This window comes from Galeopterus variegatus, unplaced genomic scaffold, assembly GCF_000696425.1.
Source record: "Galeopterus variegatus unplaced genomic scaffold, G_variegatus-3.0.2 Scaffold101, whole genome shotgun sequence".
NCBI lineage: Eukaryota > Metazoa > Chordata > Mammalia > Dermoptera > Cynocephalidae > Galeopterus > Galeopterus variegatus.
In genome coordinates this window covers 65,512-84,521 of record NW_007726212.1, presented here as the reverse complement: position 1 = coordinate 84,521, position 19,010 = coordinate 65,512, and the positions used below count along the sequence as shown (strand labels likewise).

Sequence of the window (19,010 nt, the reverse complement as noted above, 5' to 3'; positions counted from 1 at the left end):
GGGGGTGGGTGGGGGCTAGATTCTTCAGTGTGCTCCATCCAAGTTCTCAAATGTCCTTACATAATTTACAGATCCTTGCAAACACTCCGGTGATGACTGAGATTGTTCCAAACCCTTCCCTTTGCCCCCCACCCCCAAAGATGCAGGTCATAGGAGAGTCAAGTGTCCTAGAGTGACTTGATCCAGTAGAAATATAATACAAGCCAGTGGTGTCATTTTACATTTTCTAGTAGCCACATTAAAAAAGGAAAAAGAAACAGGGGAAATGGATTTTAACAATAAATTTTATTTAGCCCACTTACCCAAAATATTATCATTTTACTGTGTCATCAATATAAAAATTATGAATGAGATTAAAAAAAATTTTTTTTGGTGCTGTTTTTGAATTCCAGTGTGTATTTCACACCTCCCCACATCTTGTTTTGGATTAGTGACATTTCAGGTGCTCAATAGCCACACGTGGTGAGTGGGGGTCATATTGGTCAGTGTGGTTCTAGCTCCACTCAGAGTGTGGTCATAATATGGAGCTTGTTAGAAATGGAGAATCTTGGGCCTCACCCCAGCCCTGCTGAGTCAGAACCTGCATTTTATTATCACGATCCCCAGGAGTGCATTCTAGAATGCTCGCTGAAGTGTGAGAAACACTGGTCTCAAAGACTGTGGCTGGACTGCAAGTCAGCATGGCATGATTCCACATCATCTACATTTAAAAAAAATTAGATATAAAGAATTTTTGATATGGACAGTTCTTTTGAGGCCGGGAATGCCCTCCTCCCTCGCCCCAGCTCCCTTGGTCCTGATCTTGTGGAAGTGGCAATGATGAATGATGAGGTTTGATCCTTACCTGGACTTATTTAATTCTCCTCCATCCAGAGCCCCTCAGGAGATGCTACAGCAAGAGAGTAAGCACATGCCAGGTTGGCTGTGTGGACTTTGCGGGAGGGTATTATTCAGGCGTCTGCCACTAGTTGGATGTGTCCCCTTGTTTGAGTATGTGAACCTTTTGGATATATGTCTCCATCTGTAAAAAAGGCACAGTGGCACCTGGGATTTCTAGCTAGCCTTGCAGGTTTATTATGAGGATCAAAAAAGCTATATGTAATTTTTAAATTAAAAACTTTAAAAAATTTGTTTGGCTTTGAGTAGGTAATACAATCACATGTTTTGACATTCAGAAGATAAAAGGGACATGTTATGTAGTGAAAAATAAGACATGATCTCCCCAGCAATCAGTGGTACCAGTTTTTTGAGATTCCTTCAAGAGATAGTTCTCCTGCATGCACCAGGAATTACATCTACATGATTTCCCCCTCCTCTGTTTACACAGCATAATCACCTTGGATTTCCACTTTCCACTTAAAAATGTGCCTTAGATATTGTCCATATCACTGTATAAAAAGTTTCCTCACTCCTCTTTTGAAATAATGTAATATTCCATTGTATAAATATATGGCAATTTATTTAAACAGGCTGTTCCCAATTTTTGTTTCTAATTTTTTCCAATTTAACCAGTGATGCAATGAATATTTTCCATGGATATGAGGATGTCTCATATGTAATTTGTTAATTTGAAGCATTTTATTATAAGTACTTGACACTAATTTTAAATTATTAGTCTTTATTCTTAACAATATAAAACATCTTTATTGAGAGCACTTTATACCAGACTAATTAGGTCTTCTTTCATAGAATCAAAGACATTTAGCACTGTAAAACACTTTAGATATTATTAACTCCAATTCCTTATTTTATTAAGATTCAGACAGAAGAAACTTGCTCAAAGTCACACAGCAGTTCCTGTGGATCCAGCAGAGAATCCAGGTTGCTTGATTTCCCTGTTCAATGCTTTTTCTGCTTCCCCATGCTGCTGTTAGGTATGCAACTTTAAAGAAACTTTAACAAGATTTTTTTCTCTTAAAAATTTTATTTTATGACTATAAAACCTAATATATATGAATTATTAAAACATACCAAGAGATAGTTAGAATTTCTTCAGTCATAAGTGTTAGAAGTTCAAATCAAATGAGCCTAAGCAAAAAAAGGAAGTTGGCTCACGTAACAGTGAATCTTAGGTTCACTTGGCTTCAGGCATAGCTGTATCCAGGTGCTCAAATATTGTAGTGAGCTGTATGTTTCTCTCTACCTCTAACACTCTCTTCTCTTCATGGGGCAGGCAGGGTGACCACCATCAATTTCAGAATTAGCACACACCATGCCCAACAGAAAGGCAGTCCCGTTCAACAGCTGTGGCAGAGAAGTCCCAGGAAGGACTGATTATCTGGCTGAGTTTATGTCTGTCGCACTAATAACTGCCACCAAGGGGATGGGACACTCTGATTGAATTATAATCATCATCATAACTGGTGTCTGAATAGCATACTGTAGTTTACAAAGCCTTTTCATTCATAGCACTTTTTAGGTCCCTACCATAGCCCTGGGAGATAGAGAGGAAAGTAAGGGTAAAAGATGAGGAAGATCAGGCTGTGCACAGAACCAAGGAGAGTTTTTTTGTGCTACTCGTGTCTGAGAACCAACAGTCCACTGTTGATAGGACTGAGGCAAGAAGCTACTTTACAAATGTTTGATCCTTCTGTCTGCAGACATTTACTTTGGGCACAGCAGCCTCTCAGTGTCTATACCCTGCCTGTGGATGAATGTGGAGCAGCTGGGTTCACAGCTGGCTTTGGACCTGCCCCATCCTCAGGCCTGCTGTGACATGTGAGAGTAGGGAAAGGAAGACCCCTAGGGCTGGTGGTTTTCTGTAGCCAAGTCCCTACCAGCATACCGTGTCTGCATCTGTGATCATTTGAAAGGTTTCCTCAGCCTCTGCTCCAAGCCTGAGGCAGAATTGGCTGTACCAGGTTTCAAGTGACAAAGGCTCAGCCCCAGAGATGGTCAGTGTCCTGGGCAAGCAACTTCTTTGGAGTGCCAGCCTCGGTGATGATGGGCCCTCAGAGATGCAGCTATATCTTGGGGTGGGAAAAGTTGGGCTCACCCAAGGCAAACTGGTTCTTCCAAATCCATACAGAGATGCTGAGAATGAAAAACAGCCCAGGAATGGAATAAATAACTTTTTAAATGACAGACCTCCTTCTTAGATGAACATGTTTCCTTCTCTGGGTAATCAGACTTACTACGAAGTCTACCAAAACCAAAACCAAAACCTCAAAGCCTTTGGCCTGATTTTTGTCATTTCCTGATCCTGCTCTGAGTCTGTACCACCAGGCAGGCCTGGCTCTAAACCAAAACCTCAAAGCCTTTGGCCTGATTTTTGTCATTTCCTGATCCTGCTCTGAGTCTGAGAGCCAGGCCTGCCTGGTGGTACAGAGTGTGGCACCACACCAGCCTGCAGTGCAGGGGGACAGTGTCATGCATGGCGTGCCCTAGCATCAGTCAGAGCAAGTCTCAGCTCTATCGCTTGAAGCAGCCCGGGCCCATCTAGAGAATGCAAAACAGCACGACCAGAGAAATGTACCACCGTCTTCCCAGAGGCGACACAAGCTTCCATTTGAATTTTTCACACAAGCCAAAATTTCAGAAAAGCACCTTCATCCAGGGCCTCAGCTAGTCCATATGGTGCCTTTTTGCAAAAGTTGAAGGCGGTACCCCCTCTGGATGGACATTTACAAAATGATTCCCTTTCTGGTTGGTTAGCAGAGCACACTCTGGATCCCAGCTTCTCTCCTGTGCCCTTGACAGGTGTCCCTGTGCAGGCACAACCTGCCCACCTTCTGGTGCTCTGTCCTCATTCAAAAAATGCAGTTGCCACCTGAGAGGACCTCCTCCCCATATGTCCTCTCTAAGCACAGGGTTGACATGGACAATATTTTAAAATCACTATCTCTTATTTTTATTCCATTTGATGTGGGTTCAAGGAGAGCTTGTTTTTTGGTTGGTACTTTTGAGTGTGACTCAAAAAGAGTAGAGTCACTGGCCAGAGTCCCTGGAGAACTTGCTGTAAATTCCTAGTAGGTGGGGCAATGAGCTGATGGACTGGGGCAGACCTTCCCAAAAACAGAGGAGCCGGTGAAGGAAACAGCGATGGAGATGGAGGGAGAGGCCAGGGTTATGCTCTCTTACACGCTGCAGTGGAATTGGGAATAACCTTTTGAAGGACAATGAATTGTACTTATTAGTATTTAAGAAACACATGCCCTTTGACCTAGAATTTCTACTGCTAGGATTTATCCTATAAATATATATATTTTATATGGATGTAATATACATATATATATATATTCATTGTGGCATTGTTTGTAACTTCAAACAAGGAATGGAAACTACCAGAAGGTCCATTGATAGGGACTGGTTAAATACAAGGGTACTTTAAAAAAGCTCATGGAAAGATTAGCATTATCTTTTTTTTTTTTTTTTTTGTTTTTCCGTGTCCAGCAACGGATCGCAACCCTCAGTGTTGCCCCCGTACCGGACCGGGACCGGCAACGGGATCGCAACCCTCGGCGTTGCTCCCGCGCCTCGCTCCGCCACTGAGCGGGCACCGGACTGTCTGGGGGATCCGAACCCTCGGCGGGAGCGCCGCCGCGCTTCCCAAGCGGCGCACTAGTGCAGTGCGCCACCGGGCCGGCCCCTAGCATTATCTTTTAATTCTATTTTTCCACAAACTTTTTGAAGTACCGTCATACATAGTACATTCATCAAATGGAATACTATTTTGTCTTTAAAAAAAGTGAGTACAAAAAAATGGAAAGATGCCCAAGATATATTGCTCAGTGGGAAAAAAAATGCAAATTGTACAATATTATGTATAATCTTCTTTGGGTAAAACTTGCTGAAAATTGATAATCAAGCTGTCTATCCTGGGCTGAATCGCTTTAAATTTATGGAAACTCGAAGACTGAGTTTATGTTGAAAGAAAACCAACCAATCATCCCCCCTGGCTCCCATCCACCCCCAGCTCCCTAGGGTGCCCGACCTTCTCTTTCCTGTCCCACCTCCTGGCAGGAGCCCCCCTGAGCTCCCCTTGACACGCTTCAGGAATCTAGCTATGTCTGTGACTCTTGAAGTCACCTGGGTTCGCCCATCAGCACCACCCTGAAATGTCATCTCCTCGGGGGAGGGGGGAAGAGTCCCCCTGGTCCATGAGAGACTGAGCAGGCACTGGGCTGGAGCAGAACTGTCTCAGAGCCCGGGTCTCCTTCCATGCCAGACTCTCCCGTGGACGGTGAGGAGAGATGCCACAGCAATTCATCATGCCAGCACTCAGCTTGCTCCCCCGTCTTTGTGTCCCTGCCTGAGTCCAGCAGTGTTGGCTGCTGTCAGCAACAAAAACCAGGGTGTAATGAAGGTTGCAGTTGTCCCTGACCCCAGGTCTGCAGAGCTCTGTCAGAAACCAGGACAGGGTTGAGGGAGAGAGGTGCAGGTTCAGAAATCTTGAGGGACCTTCGAGATGGTCTGAGGACAGGGCCGCAGAACTGTCCACTTCTGATTCACACCCCAAAGCACAGAGCTCATCTGGGATTGAGTAGACCTTCCAGGGTGTGGAGCGGGGAGTTGGTCTTGGCTGCTGCTAAGTCATTCAGTCCTGGGCAAAATTTGACCCCGATGGAGTGACTCCCCAGAGCTGCCTCCTCACCCCGCCCCCTCACCATGAACATGCCACCCTCCTGTGTTTCTTTACTCCTCGCTAAAAACAAAAATGTGTCTGTAGGGAGGTGAGAAGGGACTGAGAGCTGGGAGAGCCCCTTGGAATTTGAAAGCATTCTCAATGTCCCCAGACCTGTGTGTTTTGCATGCCAAACAGCACCCCTCCAGTCAATCTTGAATAAACATCTTGCAACCTTTCACTTGCCTGGGTGTCTGAAGGACAACACATACGACATTATTTCTTTCCACTGAGTAACAATTGAGTTCAGTGTTCTCTGCAACCTGCACTTGGCCACAGAGGCGAACATAAGGTGTTTCATGACGCAGACATCACAATTCCTGCAACATGAAGACTCGGGAAGCAGTCTGGTGCCAGCGAGGGGCCTCCCCTGGACCATCCCCCAAGAATAGAGCTCTGTCCTTGTGACGGGGGAGCCGAGCTGGCAGGAGAGAAAGGTGGATAGTAAATATCCACCAGAAGGCCCTGTAGCAGGGCAGATGTTGGGCAAAAGCCAGCTGATTAAAAAAGAGGCCTTTAACTTCAGTTTTTTTTTTTTTTTTTTTGAATGAAGAAAAGTAAAAGGCTGGGAACAAACTTTTACTTGTGTCTCTTTTGGTTAAATGCTCAGATAGTCTGCTTAGAACAATTTCACATCTTTACCCCAGACCTTTGGTCCCCATGGTCTAGGACAGATATTATCTTCATTTTAGAGGCTGGGAAGCTGTGGCAGGGAATTAGGAAGTTAATTTCCCAGGGGCATCAGCAGTGAAGCCAAGGAAAGAACCCCGAGGGAAGCATGTTGGAACTGGCACCATGTTGCTTCAAGGCCCAACACACATTCATCCTGGTGTTTGCAGATGGAAAGGGCTTTTGCAGCAGATATTCCTCCTGCACCCAGAATGTGCCTGAGGCCTGGGACACCTGGGGAGCAACACAGAGCTTTGCCACCCTTGCCAGATTCCAAGGGTGATGAGAGGGAAGGCAGCAAGGAGTAGGGTTCTCATTCTTTCCCTTGGTTTTCTCCTGGTTTTGGCAGTCCCTCAGTGACTGGCCAGGATAATCACCCCCCATCACACGTGGGAACAGGAGGGCAGGAGCGCTGAAGGAGACAGTATCTTAGAGTGCTCCAAAGCAGAGGGGGCCATGAGCCAGCCAACAGGCAAGTCACAGGGACCCTCAGAGGGATGTCCCACAAGGGGGTTGTCCAGGCAGAGGGGCCTGAGTCCTGCCTGCTTGGACAAGGGTGCAGCGGCCTGGTTCGCCTGCCCAGGGTGCTGTCCCTGCCTCATGGAACTGCCAGAACTCTACAGATGGGAGCAGGTTGCGGCCAACTTCCCCGGCTTTTGAAAATCCTGCATGTTAATTAGTTCCCTACTGCTTTGTACATGGCCCACATTTTAATAGTCTCCAGGCCTCTTCCACCATTTGCTCTCTGATGTTTGGCGCCATTTCTCTTCTCCTCGAGACAGTGCCCCTGGCTCCTCTGACACCCTCCTGGTCCGGGAACAACTTAAGGCACGCCGATGTGCCAAGCATGTAGCCTGAGATTGATGAGCCTGTCAGCTGGCTCCCCATGCCCCCAGCCTCCCCCTCGCCGTGTGCTCCTCAGATGGATGAGCCGGGTGGGGTGGGCGGGATGGGGGGAGGCGAGCGAAGGGACCCGGGAGCCTCGAGCCAGGTGTGAGCCAATGGGCAGCGTGACCTTCTCCTGGCCTGCAGAGGAGTCTGGCTGTGTCCTTCCGACGGGGAAGGACACTGCGGCTCCCACCCCCATCTGTCAGTGCTTATCTGTCTCTGCGTGTGAGCCAATGGGCAGCGTGACCTTCTCCTGGCCTGCAGAGGAGTCTGGCTGTGTCCTTCCAACGGGGAAGGACACTGCGGCTCCCACCCCCATCTGTCAGTGCTTATCTGTCTCTGCGCGGGGGGGTTGCCTGAGCTTGGTGCTGGGAGAATGGATGCCTTCAAGTGCATCAGGGGGAAATGACCAGCCATTTATCTCTTTCCTGCAGTGTCAGAGCCTGCAGCCATCCATCCTGGAGGCCTGCAGCAGCAGCTTCTTCAGCTCTGGTTGGCCTCCTGAGTAGGGGAGCCGTGGAGAGGTGGGCAGGCCACTCCAGCCTCTGCTCCATGCCACAACTGCTTATGTTTCAGAGACCTGCTCCTTTTGTCTTCCTGGCAGTCCCAGGAAAGGAGCTGGGGCTGGAGACTGAGTCTGGGTGTCCTTGGCACTGCTTGAATTCTGCAGGGCTTGGGAGCTTGGGTGGGCAGAGGAAACGGACTGGCCACTGGGAGTGGTGGGGCAGTGGCATAGCCATAGCAGAGGTTCCACGGCCATGTCTGCAGAGCCATGTGTAGAGCGTGGGTTGTAAGTCCGAGGAGTCACTCAGTCATGCCGTGGCCTGCTCACCTGTAGCTCTCTCGGCTGGAAGGTACACATCGTGAGGGTAGAGGGCAGGGGCCCCTCTGTATCTAGCATCCAGCGTGAGGCTTTACACATTGTCGATGGACAGTAAAGATTTATTAAAGGGATGAAGGAAAGAAATGTGTCTGGTATTTCATCTCAAGCTTGGAGAACATGACTTGGCTTTCATCATCTCCATTTCACCAATGAGACGGAGCCAGAGAGGAGAAGCTTTAGGCAGCTGGGCTGGGTTTCTGTTGGTTCCCAGCCTGGCCTGAGGGGCTGTCTTGCCTCTCTTTGGTTTTAGGTCATAGAGTCCTTCCCTTTGTCAAACAGCTGTGCTCTGCAGGAGAAGAGGTACCAAACAGGGATGCAAGGCCTTGTTTCTAGTCCAGACCCCTCCACCCTCTGGCTTTGTGATTTTGGGCAATTACCTAATCACTTGGCCTCGATTCTTCTGCTGTGAAATGCGGATCATAGTAGCTCCCTGGAGGTATTCTGAGAGTTGGGTGGGATGGAGAAAGAGGACTTGGCAAGTGAGAGGAGGCATGTGATGCCACCTTCCCACTGCACTGCTGGGTGGGCCAAGGGGGTCTCAGCTAATGCTGTTCCTGTCCCCCGCACTGATGATGAGCTTGTTGCAGACAGCTCGCTGCCCAGCTGGAAAAGTGGGTGCCATCTGACCCAGAATGGAGACTCATTCTGCCTTTGAGTATTTTAAAAGGCCCCAGTCTAGTATCTTATACACTGAGAGGACTTGGTACCTGGCTGTGGGACCTACTTTCAACAGAACCACAGCTTGCATGAGCTCACCCCTGTGTCCCAGAACTCAGCCTTCTGGCATACATTGCCCGGGGCATAGAGCTGAACTAGAAGGTTTCCTCTCTGCCTTTGCTATACATGTTATCCCGTGGTGTGCCAGGCCAGGCCCATCTGGCTGGGTCTTTCCCCTGCATGGCCTAGGCTGGTCTGTTTTCTTTTTGGAGAACCACTCCTCTGTGGACTCACCCTGGTGTGGGTCCATACCTTTGCCTCCTTAACACTGGACACCTGGCCTTCACCCTGGTTCACTGCAGGGAACCCCCAGTGCACAGGGATCCAGGGACTGCTTCCCCATGGTTGCTGTCCCCTGGATGTGTCTGATGAACAGATAGGTGTAAGTGCCATGAGGACAGAGCTTTGTCCACATGGTGCACAGCTGTCTCCAAGCACCAGGCTCATTGGTGGGGCTCTATACATATTGCAATAACTCCTAACTGGGCTTTCTGCTACTGCCTTTGCCCCCTTTCAGTTGTTTTCAGAGTGATCCTGTTAAAATATAGGCATTATCATGTCACACTTTGCTCAAAGCCTCCAATGACTTGCCATCATACCTGGGGTGGGAACCAGTGTTCTCACAGCCAACTACACAGCCTTTCAAGGCCCCTGTAGCTCTCTGAGCTGGTTTCCTACTGTTCCCCCCACTCTCCCTGCTCCAGGCAGACGAGGCTGGCTTCTGGGCCTCTGTACTGATGGATCCTTTTCCTGGAACATCATTGCCTGGACATCAACCCTCCCTCTCCTCCTTCAGGTTTGCACTTTCCTGGCCACATTTGAAAATGTAACCTCCCTCCTATCACCCCAATGCTCCATCTTCTCCTATGCTCTGATTTTTCTCCAAGGCACTGATGACTGTCACACTGCAGATTTCACTGGTTTATTTCATGTATTGTTTCTCCCCTGCTAGAATGTAAGTTCTACGGGGGTACGGATTTTTGTCCCTTTTGTTTTCACAGCTGCGTCCCCAGCACTGAGAACAGAGCCTGGCATGTAGTAAGTGCTTAATAATTATTTGCCAAATGAAGGAATAAAGCAAGCATCTTGCAGTGTGGTTCTGCATGAATTCTCCCCGCGCAGAGTTGCAAGAGCAATGCCCACCCTGGAACTGAAGCAGGGCCAGCACCTGGGCTTCTGAACTGTGTCTCATCCTCAGCCCCTCTGTCCTCTTAACTGCTGCAGATTCTGCTCTTTGCTTCCATTCTCCCCGATCCCATGCCCATGCTAGGGGAAGCTGTGCCTCACTACCTCTGTTGGTCCGAGAGGGAGACTTTAGGAGGTGAAAAGAAGGGAGCTCACATTTGAGCACCCTGCTTCTGCCAGGCACTTTATATCTGTTATCTCCTTTGGCTCCATGACAACAGTGGGAAATGGGTTTTGTTTTCCCAGTTTACAGATTAGGAAATCAAGGCCATGTGTGTGGTTTAGGGTAGCAGAGCTGAGATTTCACCCCAAGACAGCTTTTTGCACTTTGCAGTCATCTGTATTTCCTTTAACTATTTTTATTTTATTTTTTCCCAGCTTTATTAAGGTATAATTGACAAATAAAAAAATTATATTTATGATCAAATGAAGCTAATTAACATGTGTATTACCTCACATACTCATCTTTTTTTTTTTTGTGGTGAGAATATTTAAGATCTACTCTTTAAGCAATTTTCAAGTATACAATACAATTAACAACTCTAGTCACCATGCTGTTCACCAGACCTCCAGAAGTATCTATCCGTCTCACTGAGACTTTGTGCCCTTTGACCAACATCACCTCATCCCCCCACCTGCCCTTGGAAACATTTCACCCACTCAGTCCACCCCCACTGTCCTTCCCCTGTCATCAATACCCTGCTAGGCTACATTTCCTCAGTCTGCTGGGCAGCCTGGTGGTGGGCTTCCTTTGACAGTGGAGATGTTTCTCTGTGTCTCGGGGGTGGGGAATGCATATCTGTGGTCCTGACTTCTGGATGCTGGAACCATCCTTGAGCGTCCACTTGGGGTCAGTGGGTAGGAGCTGCAGAGGCCACGTGGGGGAACTGTGAGTCCTCCTGTTGTATGGGTGTCCTGGGATTCCAAAACAAGTGGTGACAACGGCCTGCAGGGTGCATCCTGGGTGATGGATCCTCAATGTGGACCTCATCTATTTTGAATTTATGAGCCACAAAACATGAAACCAAACACAACCAAGAGAAGCACCCCTAGGGAATGAGCAGATGGATTCCTAGGTCTTCCACCATCTTAGAAATGAGTTCTCAGGTCCTCCCCAGTCTCTCCCCTGTGAGGTGAGAGAGAACAATATCCTGCCCTTTCTCCCTCCCCATGAGTCTGAGAGTCTGATGGGGAAAAATGATATAATGATTCTTAAGCTCCTTGCTTCTTGGTGTAAGTTGATGTATAAATCCAAGGAAATATGATGAGCTTAACTCCTCAAAATAACATGCACCCAGAAGAGAAAACTGCATGTTTTTATTTTTAAATAAAAACTGGAGGCAGGTAGAAAAAAAATCTGAGCACTCATGATCTCGCAGGAGGATTCTCTGCCATTGTCTGTGGGATTCCTCCCTCCCTCTTGCACCGTAACTCTATCTCCAGGCCCCTGCGTCAGAGGGAGCCCATGATGGATGGATGGATGGATGCACCGTGTCGGGGTGTTTCACCACGATTTCCCTTGGGGCAGTCTGTCTGTTGGCAGAGCACAGCCTCCCGAAAGATGGTATCTCTTGCAAACTCGACAGCTAACAGACAGCTCCTCTCTTTGTATATTTCCCCAAAGAAGAACTGTCTTAATCTGTTTTCTATATGGCATATTTTATTATAATCCACATATGACTTGCAGGTTCCCGGTCCTCCATCCTGAGCTGAATAACGAAGGAGAAGGAGTCAGAGGCTCTGTAAGCCTGTGACTTCTAAGGCGTTTGCATTTTTAAATGACCTGGGATTTAATTACTCACTATGCTCCCATGTTGCACTTTCAGACTCATCTCGCCGGCATCCTGTTAATGAGCTTGGTGGCTCCAACAACCCAGTGGAAGCTTTTCTTTCGGTGTATTGGGTGGCAGGCTTGGGGCACCTGTGTCAAAAGCTTGTGGCTTTGATCTGTCTGCCCTCGAGAGGATGCAGCCCTGTCTGTAGCCCTGGAAAGAAGCTATTGCTCTTTACTATACTGGCTTTTTTTTTTTGCTTTGGTTTTACTTTCGGTGTATTGGGTGGCAGGCTTGGGGCACCTGTGTCAAAAGCTTGTGGCTTTGATCTGCCCTCGAGAGGATGCAGCCCTGTCTGTAGCCCTGGAAAGAAGCTATTGCTCTTTACTATACTGGCTTTTTTTTTTTGCTTTGGTTTTATTTGTGTTATTTTTTATTTTTAAAAGACTTTCTGTGCTTCAATCCTTGTTTGTCTAAGAGGTTTTTTCTTATTTGGAAACCGATTTGCTTCGGTTTGCACAGAAGCTGTCTCTGGTGTGATGGATCGTGCTGGAAGTCACCCAAGGAGTATTTCTGTTCCCAATTAGAAGTGGAGGCAGAGCTGCTTACAGGGGCCCAGGGAGGCGGCTGGCTTGGGTGACAGCTGCTGCCGCTCTGGAGAGAGTAACGATCCATGGGTTTATATCCATGTGTATAAAATCAGGCTAATTTAAGATAAATTATGTGTATGTTTTGCACCATTTTCTTTTAATGTTAAATGTTCGATGGCTCCTGTTAGGTTATGTGGTCCCCAAATTGTGTATTTATGCAAAATAAATACACTTTTGAAGAATTACTCAATCCTATATCCAGATGAGCCATATTAGAATAAAATTGAATCAATGAAATCCCTAAGGGCTCAACAGGAGTGGATCTAGGACATGCATTGTGTGAGAGCTTGGACCTGTTACCTTTTTCCCCCCTCACTCTGGGACCTCTTGTGGCCAGCTGCCAGGGAATGCATCCTCTGCTGGTTTGTCCGCTGAGGCGGTTACCTTTCACTCTGACCTCGCAAGCCTTACCCATAGTGCTTTGCAACCAGGTTTTGCCAGTAGTCAGTTAGAATGCTGCTCTTGGGATGGCACTCTGCCGGGTATTAATTAGGTAACATTAAGAACCACATTTAGATTATTTCTATTTTTTGGAAGCAAAATCATAATAAATGTTATTTTTAATGCTATAATCTGAACTGTCTATTGTGGTAGCCACTAGCCACATGTGGCTGTGGAGCACTTAAATGAGGCTTGTCTGAATTGACATGTGCTGTAAGTGCAAAATACACACCAGAATTTGAAGAGTTGGTGCAAATAAAAGAGTATAAAATATTGCATCAATATTTCTTGTATTGATTTCATGTCAAAATGGTAATAATATTTTGGAAATATTGGTTTGGTTAGATAAAATATATTAAAATTAATTGCACCTGCTTCTCTTTACTTTTTAAAAATGTGGCCACTAGAAAGTATAATATTATATATGTGGTTTGCATTATATTTCCATTGGACAGTACAACATTAAAATCAGAACTATTCAAACTTTGATAATAGTAACATTCGTAGGGCAATTACAATGTCCCAGGCTCTTTACATATACTGTATGATCTAATTTTGAATCTAAGTTTTGAATAGAATTAAACAAAAATTGATAAGCCTCATTTTCTACCCTGTTTCTCATCTAGGTTTTTTTTTTTTTTTGGGGGGTGGGTCCTTTCAGAGTTTCTCTACGCAGTGTATTACCTTGTTTTATTCTTACACCAACACTATGAAATATATACTACGATCACCCTCATTTAACACATAAAGAAATGGAGACTTAGGTTAAATAACTAGCCCATGGTCCCCCTACTAATAAATGGCAAGGCTAGGGTTTGACTCCAGGGCTGTCTGAAAGCAGATCCTACGAGCCAATTAAATATGTTGGTAATTAGGAAAGAATGATGCCACTAAATTTCTCTGTGACCTCGGGAAACTCTCTAAATCTTTCTTTGCTTTACTTTCCTCATTAAGGGATTGGACTCTAGATGCTGTTGGAGATGGCTTCTAGCTCTTTGCATGTGAGAGAGCCCATTTCACTTGTTCTGTTTTGGTTCCGTTTTCTGTCTTGATTCTTATGATCTGGTAAAGTTTTGTTCAAGAGGACCAAGAGAGTGGACTGAAGTGCAGGGAAGCAGGATGGAGGCATATTTAGCGGAGGAGGAAGAAGGAGCAGAAGGAAGAGGAGGAAATTCACAATTGATGGAAGATTCTGTATGGGGTCGATACTGTTGTGGAAGGGTGAACACCACATGGGGATGTTTGTATAGAGCAGAGCCCAGAACCATGGCACAAACCTGCCCTCAGCCTCAGCAAAAATCTGCCTTTTATCTTGAAATATGAAGAGTATGGAGAGAGTCTAGGAATGCAATGAAAATGCATTCAAAGAGGTTTGGAAAAAGACTTTCAAGGAAGGATGGTAGAGAGGCAGGGTGGAGTCCGTGCAGTCTAACCAGGTGAATGGGTTCTAGAGGCAGATTGAGGTCAAGGCTGGACTTTGCCCCTTACTGGCTGTGTGATATTAAGCAAGTTCTAAACCTCCTTAAGCAGCACTGTCCTCATCTGTAAAATGGGATAATAACTGTGCTTTGAGTGGGGTGGGATAAATCAATATATTGCAATAACAATAACAGCTGCTACATTTTGAATATTTACTATGTGTCAAGCCCTCAGCATGTATATAAATGTACCAAAGCACGGTTGGGGCTCAGCCTGGGCCTATCAACTACTAATAAGAATCCAGTGAATGGGGGCTCTTGTCATGATCTCGGTAACATCTTGGAAAGATCATTTGGCTGAATTCTTGTCCTGCCATGTGGCTTTTGGACAAGTTACTTAACTTCTCTGAGCCTTGGTGATTCATTTATAAAATGAGATGATTGAATTAGATGATCTAAAATGCTCTAAAGTGCTGTGCAATTCTGGAAATAAGATTTATTTAGTATTGAGAAGGCTAAGGGGGATACTAAAATATGAACTTCATATATACATATACACGATTATTGCAGGCTTGAGGGATGGTGACCATCTGTTCTCTCATGACCGAGGATGGGACATGAGACAACATACTTTAATTGTTTTAGATTAGACACTTCGAAGACTTTTCTGACTTGGGAGAAAAGGTAATATGTCATCAGAGCAAGCTGTGGAGCTGAATGTTCCGAACTCATTAAAGCACACAATTGACTATTTTTCTGACACTCCACTTAAATGTGACTCCATCACACAGGCCTTCCCTGACTCTGTGACCTAAAGTAGACCCTATCCCCCTTTATTCTTTCACATTTCACTCTGTTGCTTTCCTCCAGAGCACTTAAGACAATTCATAATTGCATCTTTATTTGGTATTTAGCATTTAATGTCTCTTCATACTGTAAACCACCTAACGGCAGGGCCTGTCTTTATTTGGTTCACCTACTGTGTACTTAGTCCCAGCACAGCGGTTGTCACGTGGCAGGTGCTTGGTAAACATTTGTTGAATGAATAGATGGATGGATGTGTTCCAGAGGTGGCTGATTTAGTGGGAGTTCTTGATGGAGGTGGTTCCTCTGCTCTCCTTTTTTGGTAAGAAAAATCCCAAAGACCTTGCCTCTCTCAAAAGATTTTAGATACTGTTTCTCCTTCCTGCTTTCTTTTTCTGGGGGCTGGTCACCCATGGGTGTGTATTTGTTCAGTTTTAGTGGGATGCCCGGGTGCCCCTTCCCTGTGGAATGGTCAGCTTACGTCTCTTTCTGGTGGACGAAATGGAAAGGGTAGGTGGAGTTCCACCACAGTCAGAAGAAAGCCCAGTGGAGCAGGGCTCTATCATGCTGCTGGCTTCCATTTGCCCTTCCAGATCCACCCTTTGTCCTTCTTTATGCTGTGCTGTGCCCCAGAGCGCTGACTGCGGTGGGTACATCGCTGAGGCTCCCTGAGCTTGGCCAATGGGCGAGGGCACAGCAGAAAGATGGAGGAAGGGGGAGAGAGCGGTTGGGCTATGGTTCCCCTGGTCCCCTGGCCTCTGGGCTCCTGCGCTGCAAGCCACAGCTCCTGCCCTGCTCTGCTGTGGTGCTTTCTCCCTCTGTCCCTGCAGGAATGGCGGTGGTATGGCTCCTCGCCGGAAACTCTCCTGGGGCACTGCACCATTCCTTGCTGGGTCCCGTAATCCTGTCCACACCTCTGTAAATGGTCCCTGCCCTAAACTCTCAACTCCCCCCCAGCAGTGGGCCGTTTGTTTCCCCCGACTGTTCTCCCACATCGTGTTCGTGCACCCACCTTTCCTGATACAGTGGTAGGAACCCCACCTCCAACTGCCAGGGACAGGGAGGGGTGTGCAGGAATATTTTGTAGTAAATCAAAATATAATCACTTGTAACTTTGGTTTCTGTTTTTAATTTAAAAAAACAACAGAATCTCTGTCAGGTCAGGAGTTTGGGGGACACCTTGAGGAAGGGGTTCAACCTCTTTCTCTGGTTTCTGTCATGGGCAGGGCTGGCTCTGGCTACCACTGCTCAGTTGGCCTGGTGACCTCAGCCCTAGTTAGCCCATCAGACTCCTGATGTTATCAGAAAAAAGCCCTGGTGCACGGGCACTGCGGCACCCACTCCGCCCATCCCCCCTGGTGTATATTCACTGCGGCACCCACTCCGCCCATCCCCCCTGGTGAGCACTCACTGCGGCACCCACTCCGCCCGTCTGTCCTGGTGCGTCTTCACTGCGGTGCCACTCTGCTGGTCTGAGGCTGTCTGGCGTTTGCCTCACTCCTTCCCTTCCCTTGGCTTTTGAGGCCTCCGCTTCCGGTGAGCTGATGAGAGCAGCCCCCCGAGGCTGAAGTAACTGTTCATGGAGTACACTGGGGCCGGGCAGCCCGCATGGCCATGGGGTGGTCAGTCGTGGAGCTGCCAGGCAAGAGGTGGGAGAGATGGAGGGAAAAATGATAATTGAGGCAATGCCGGTGTACTGCCTGAGAGTTTTCAAAACACTGAACGTACATGAACATGTTTCTGCCCCCCAAAGCAAACTCGTGGCATTGGGCATTGTATTCCTCACTTTGGAGATGCAGAAACAGACTCCAGGCAACTCGAGCACCTTGCCCTGTGTCACCTGGCCGGAGAGTGGCAGAGGCAAGACTGAGACTCAGACCGTCTGATCCCGTGTCCCTCTGGCAGCCTTTCTGCTCTGCCTCAGCCTTCCCTGAGGGTGCGGGCAGGGTCGGGATCTATCTGGGATTATGAAATGGAGCCGGAAAAGCTAGACTCAAGTCCAGTGTTCCTGTTCCTCCAGGAGAGAGCACAGGCCATCTGGAGTCCCACCTGGGAGCTGTGGTCTTTGCATGGCCTCAAGGACCATCCCTCCTGTGCCACCAGCTCCACCTGCTCCACCTGCTCTTGGTGGCCTGACCTGCCTTTCTGTTTCTTTTTTGCAGAAGTAGAGCTGCCCTTGAAGAAAGATGGCTTCACCTCAGAGAGCACCACGCTGGAAGCATTGCTCCGGGGTGAGGGGGTTGAGAAGAAGGTGGATGCCAGAGAAGAGGAGAGCATCCAGGAAATACAGGTATTTCTGTGCCCCTGGGGGAGCCATGTGGCACCCCTGTTGAGCTTCCAGAACTCCAGCACTGGCTCTGGAGCCTCATCTCACGGGCTAGGGTGACATCTCACACTGCCTCATGGCAACTGTTGTTAGGAAGCTCACCAACTCTTTTTTGATTTAACGTGTTCCCCAGAAGAAGTTCTTATTCCCTTCCAGTCTGTTCCTCTCTCTTTGTTTCCCCATTTATCCATTTGAGATGTATTTATTAAGCCTACTAAGCACCAGGTACTGTGCTAGGTCCTTGCAAACCAAACAGACTGAGCACTCGCCCCCGTGGAACGCACAGTCCACTGTCCAGGCTCGAGACTCAGGGGTGTCTGCAGCAGCTGGTCCCTGCCTCATCCCTGTCCCTCCGTCCTCACTCCCCAGCCCAGCTCTGGCTCAGCAGACTCCTCAGTCCTTTCCCAGCACACACGTGCATCGTTTATTAAGCCTACTAAGCACCAGGTACTGTGCTAGGTCCTTGCAAACCAAACAGACTGAGCGCTCACCCCCGTGGAACGCACAGTCCACTGTCCAGGCTCGAGACTCAGGGGTGTCTGCAGCAGCTGGTCCCTGCCTCATTCCTGTCCCTCCGTCCTCACTCCCCAGCCCAGCTCTGGCTCAGCAGACTCCTCAGTCCTTTCCCAGCACACACATGCATCCTTCATGGCCAGTTTACACGTGCATCGGCTGTCACCCTCCTGCAGGGCAGTTGCTTCTATCCCCATGTGTCTGCTCCTCTCTGTTCACACCACTACAGAGGGTTAGATTGGTGTTGCTGCTGCCTTTTCCTATTTGTTTTTCATCCCCTACTATAGTGTCTAATACACTGCGTGGCACAGAGTATTGTAAAAATATTAATTAATACTAATATTAAATAGCACAAATAATTAAATATAATTAAATTATTAAAGTTAACCTATATTTATACTAAATTTATATTGCATATTAATTTTTCTATTTTATGTTATACACATTATATATTTATTAATTTAATATTTAACTAATGTTTATATTTACTTAATTTATCTATTACTTTATTAAAATTATAATTAATAATAATAACAAATACATTTTTGGTTTGCTTAATAAGTACCACCAGTCTGTGAGTTCCATCAAGTCTGGACCATGCTGTTGTGTTTGCCGTCGTATCTCTGGGACCTTGCGCAGTAGGGTCTCAGTAAAGGTGATGAATGAATCAGTGACTCTGGTCTTCTTCTCTGCCATCGCTGTGTTCAGATGAATGGTTGAGTCTTTTCCATGAAGTTGCCACAACCTGGCTTTTATTTGTTCCCTCCTCTTGTTTCCGTGAGCTTCAGCCCTAGTAAAGATCCTCATTAACTGTGACCTTTATTTGTGTAACAGACCTTGGAGTCGTCTTTGACTCCCACCTTTCTCTCGCATCCACCATCCCATCCGTCAGGAATCCTGTTGACTGTGCCTTCAATGTAAATCCAGAGCATAGCCCCTTCTCCCCACGGCCACCGCTGCTACCCGGTCCAGGCCACTCTCATCTCTCATTTGAGTGGCTGTGATTGCCTTCTCAATAGTCTCTCTGCTCATGCCGGAGAAGGAGCCTTTTAAAAAAGAAAAAAAAAATTTATAACAGAAGTTTAAGGTTCTCAGGATTGGAAGGAACAGAGGTTTCCTGT

General features: G+C 47.1%; 1 protein-coding gene across 2 annotated transcripts in view; it reads left to right on the top strand.

Moving 5' to 3' along the window:
* DPF3 (D4, zinc and double PHD fingers, family 3) overlaps positions 1-19,010 on the top strand; it is a 202,692-nt gene that overhangs the window by 136,156 nt on the left and 47,526 nt on the right. The window contains exon 4 of one of the 2 annotated variants that reach the window (XM_008583824.1): positions 17,216-17,340. In XM_008583824.1, coding sequence (XP_008582046.1) covers positions 17,216-17,340 — 125 coding nt within the window. Of the gene's footprint in view, positions 1-17,212; positions 17,341-19,010 lie in introns of both variants that reach the window. The other variant, XM_008583818.1, reaches the window with a different exon arrangement.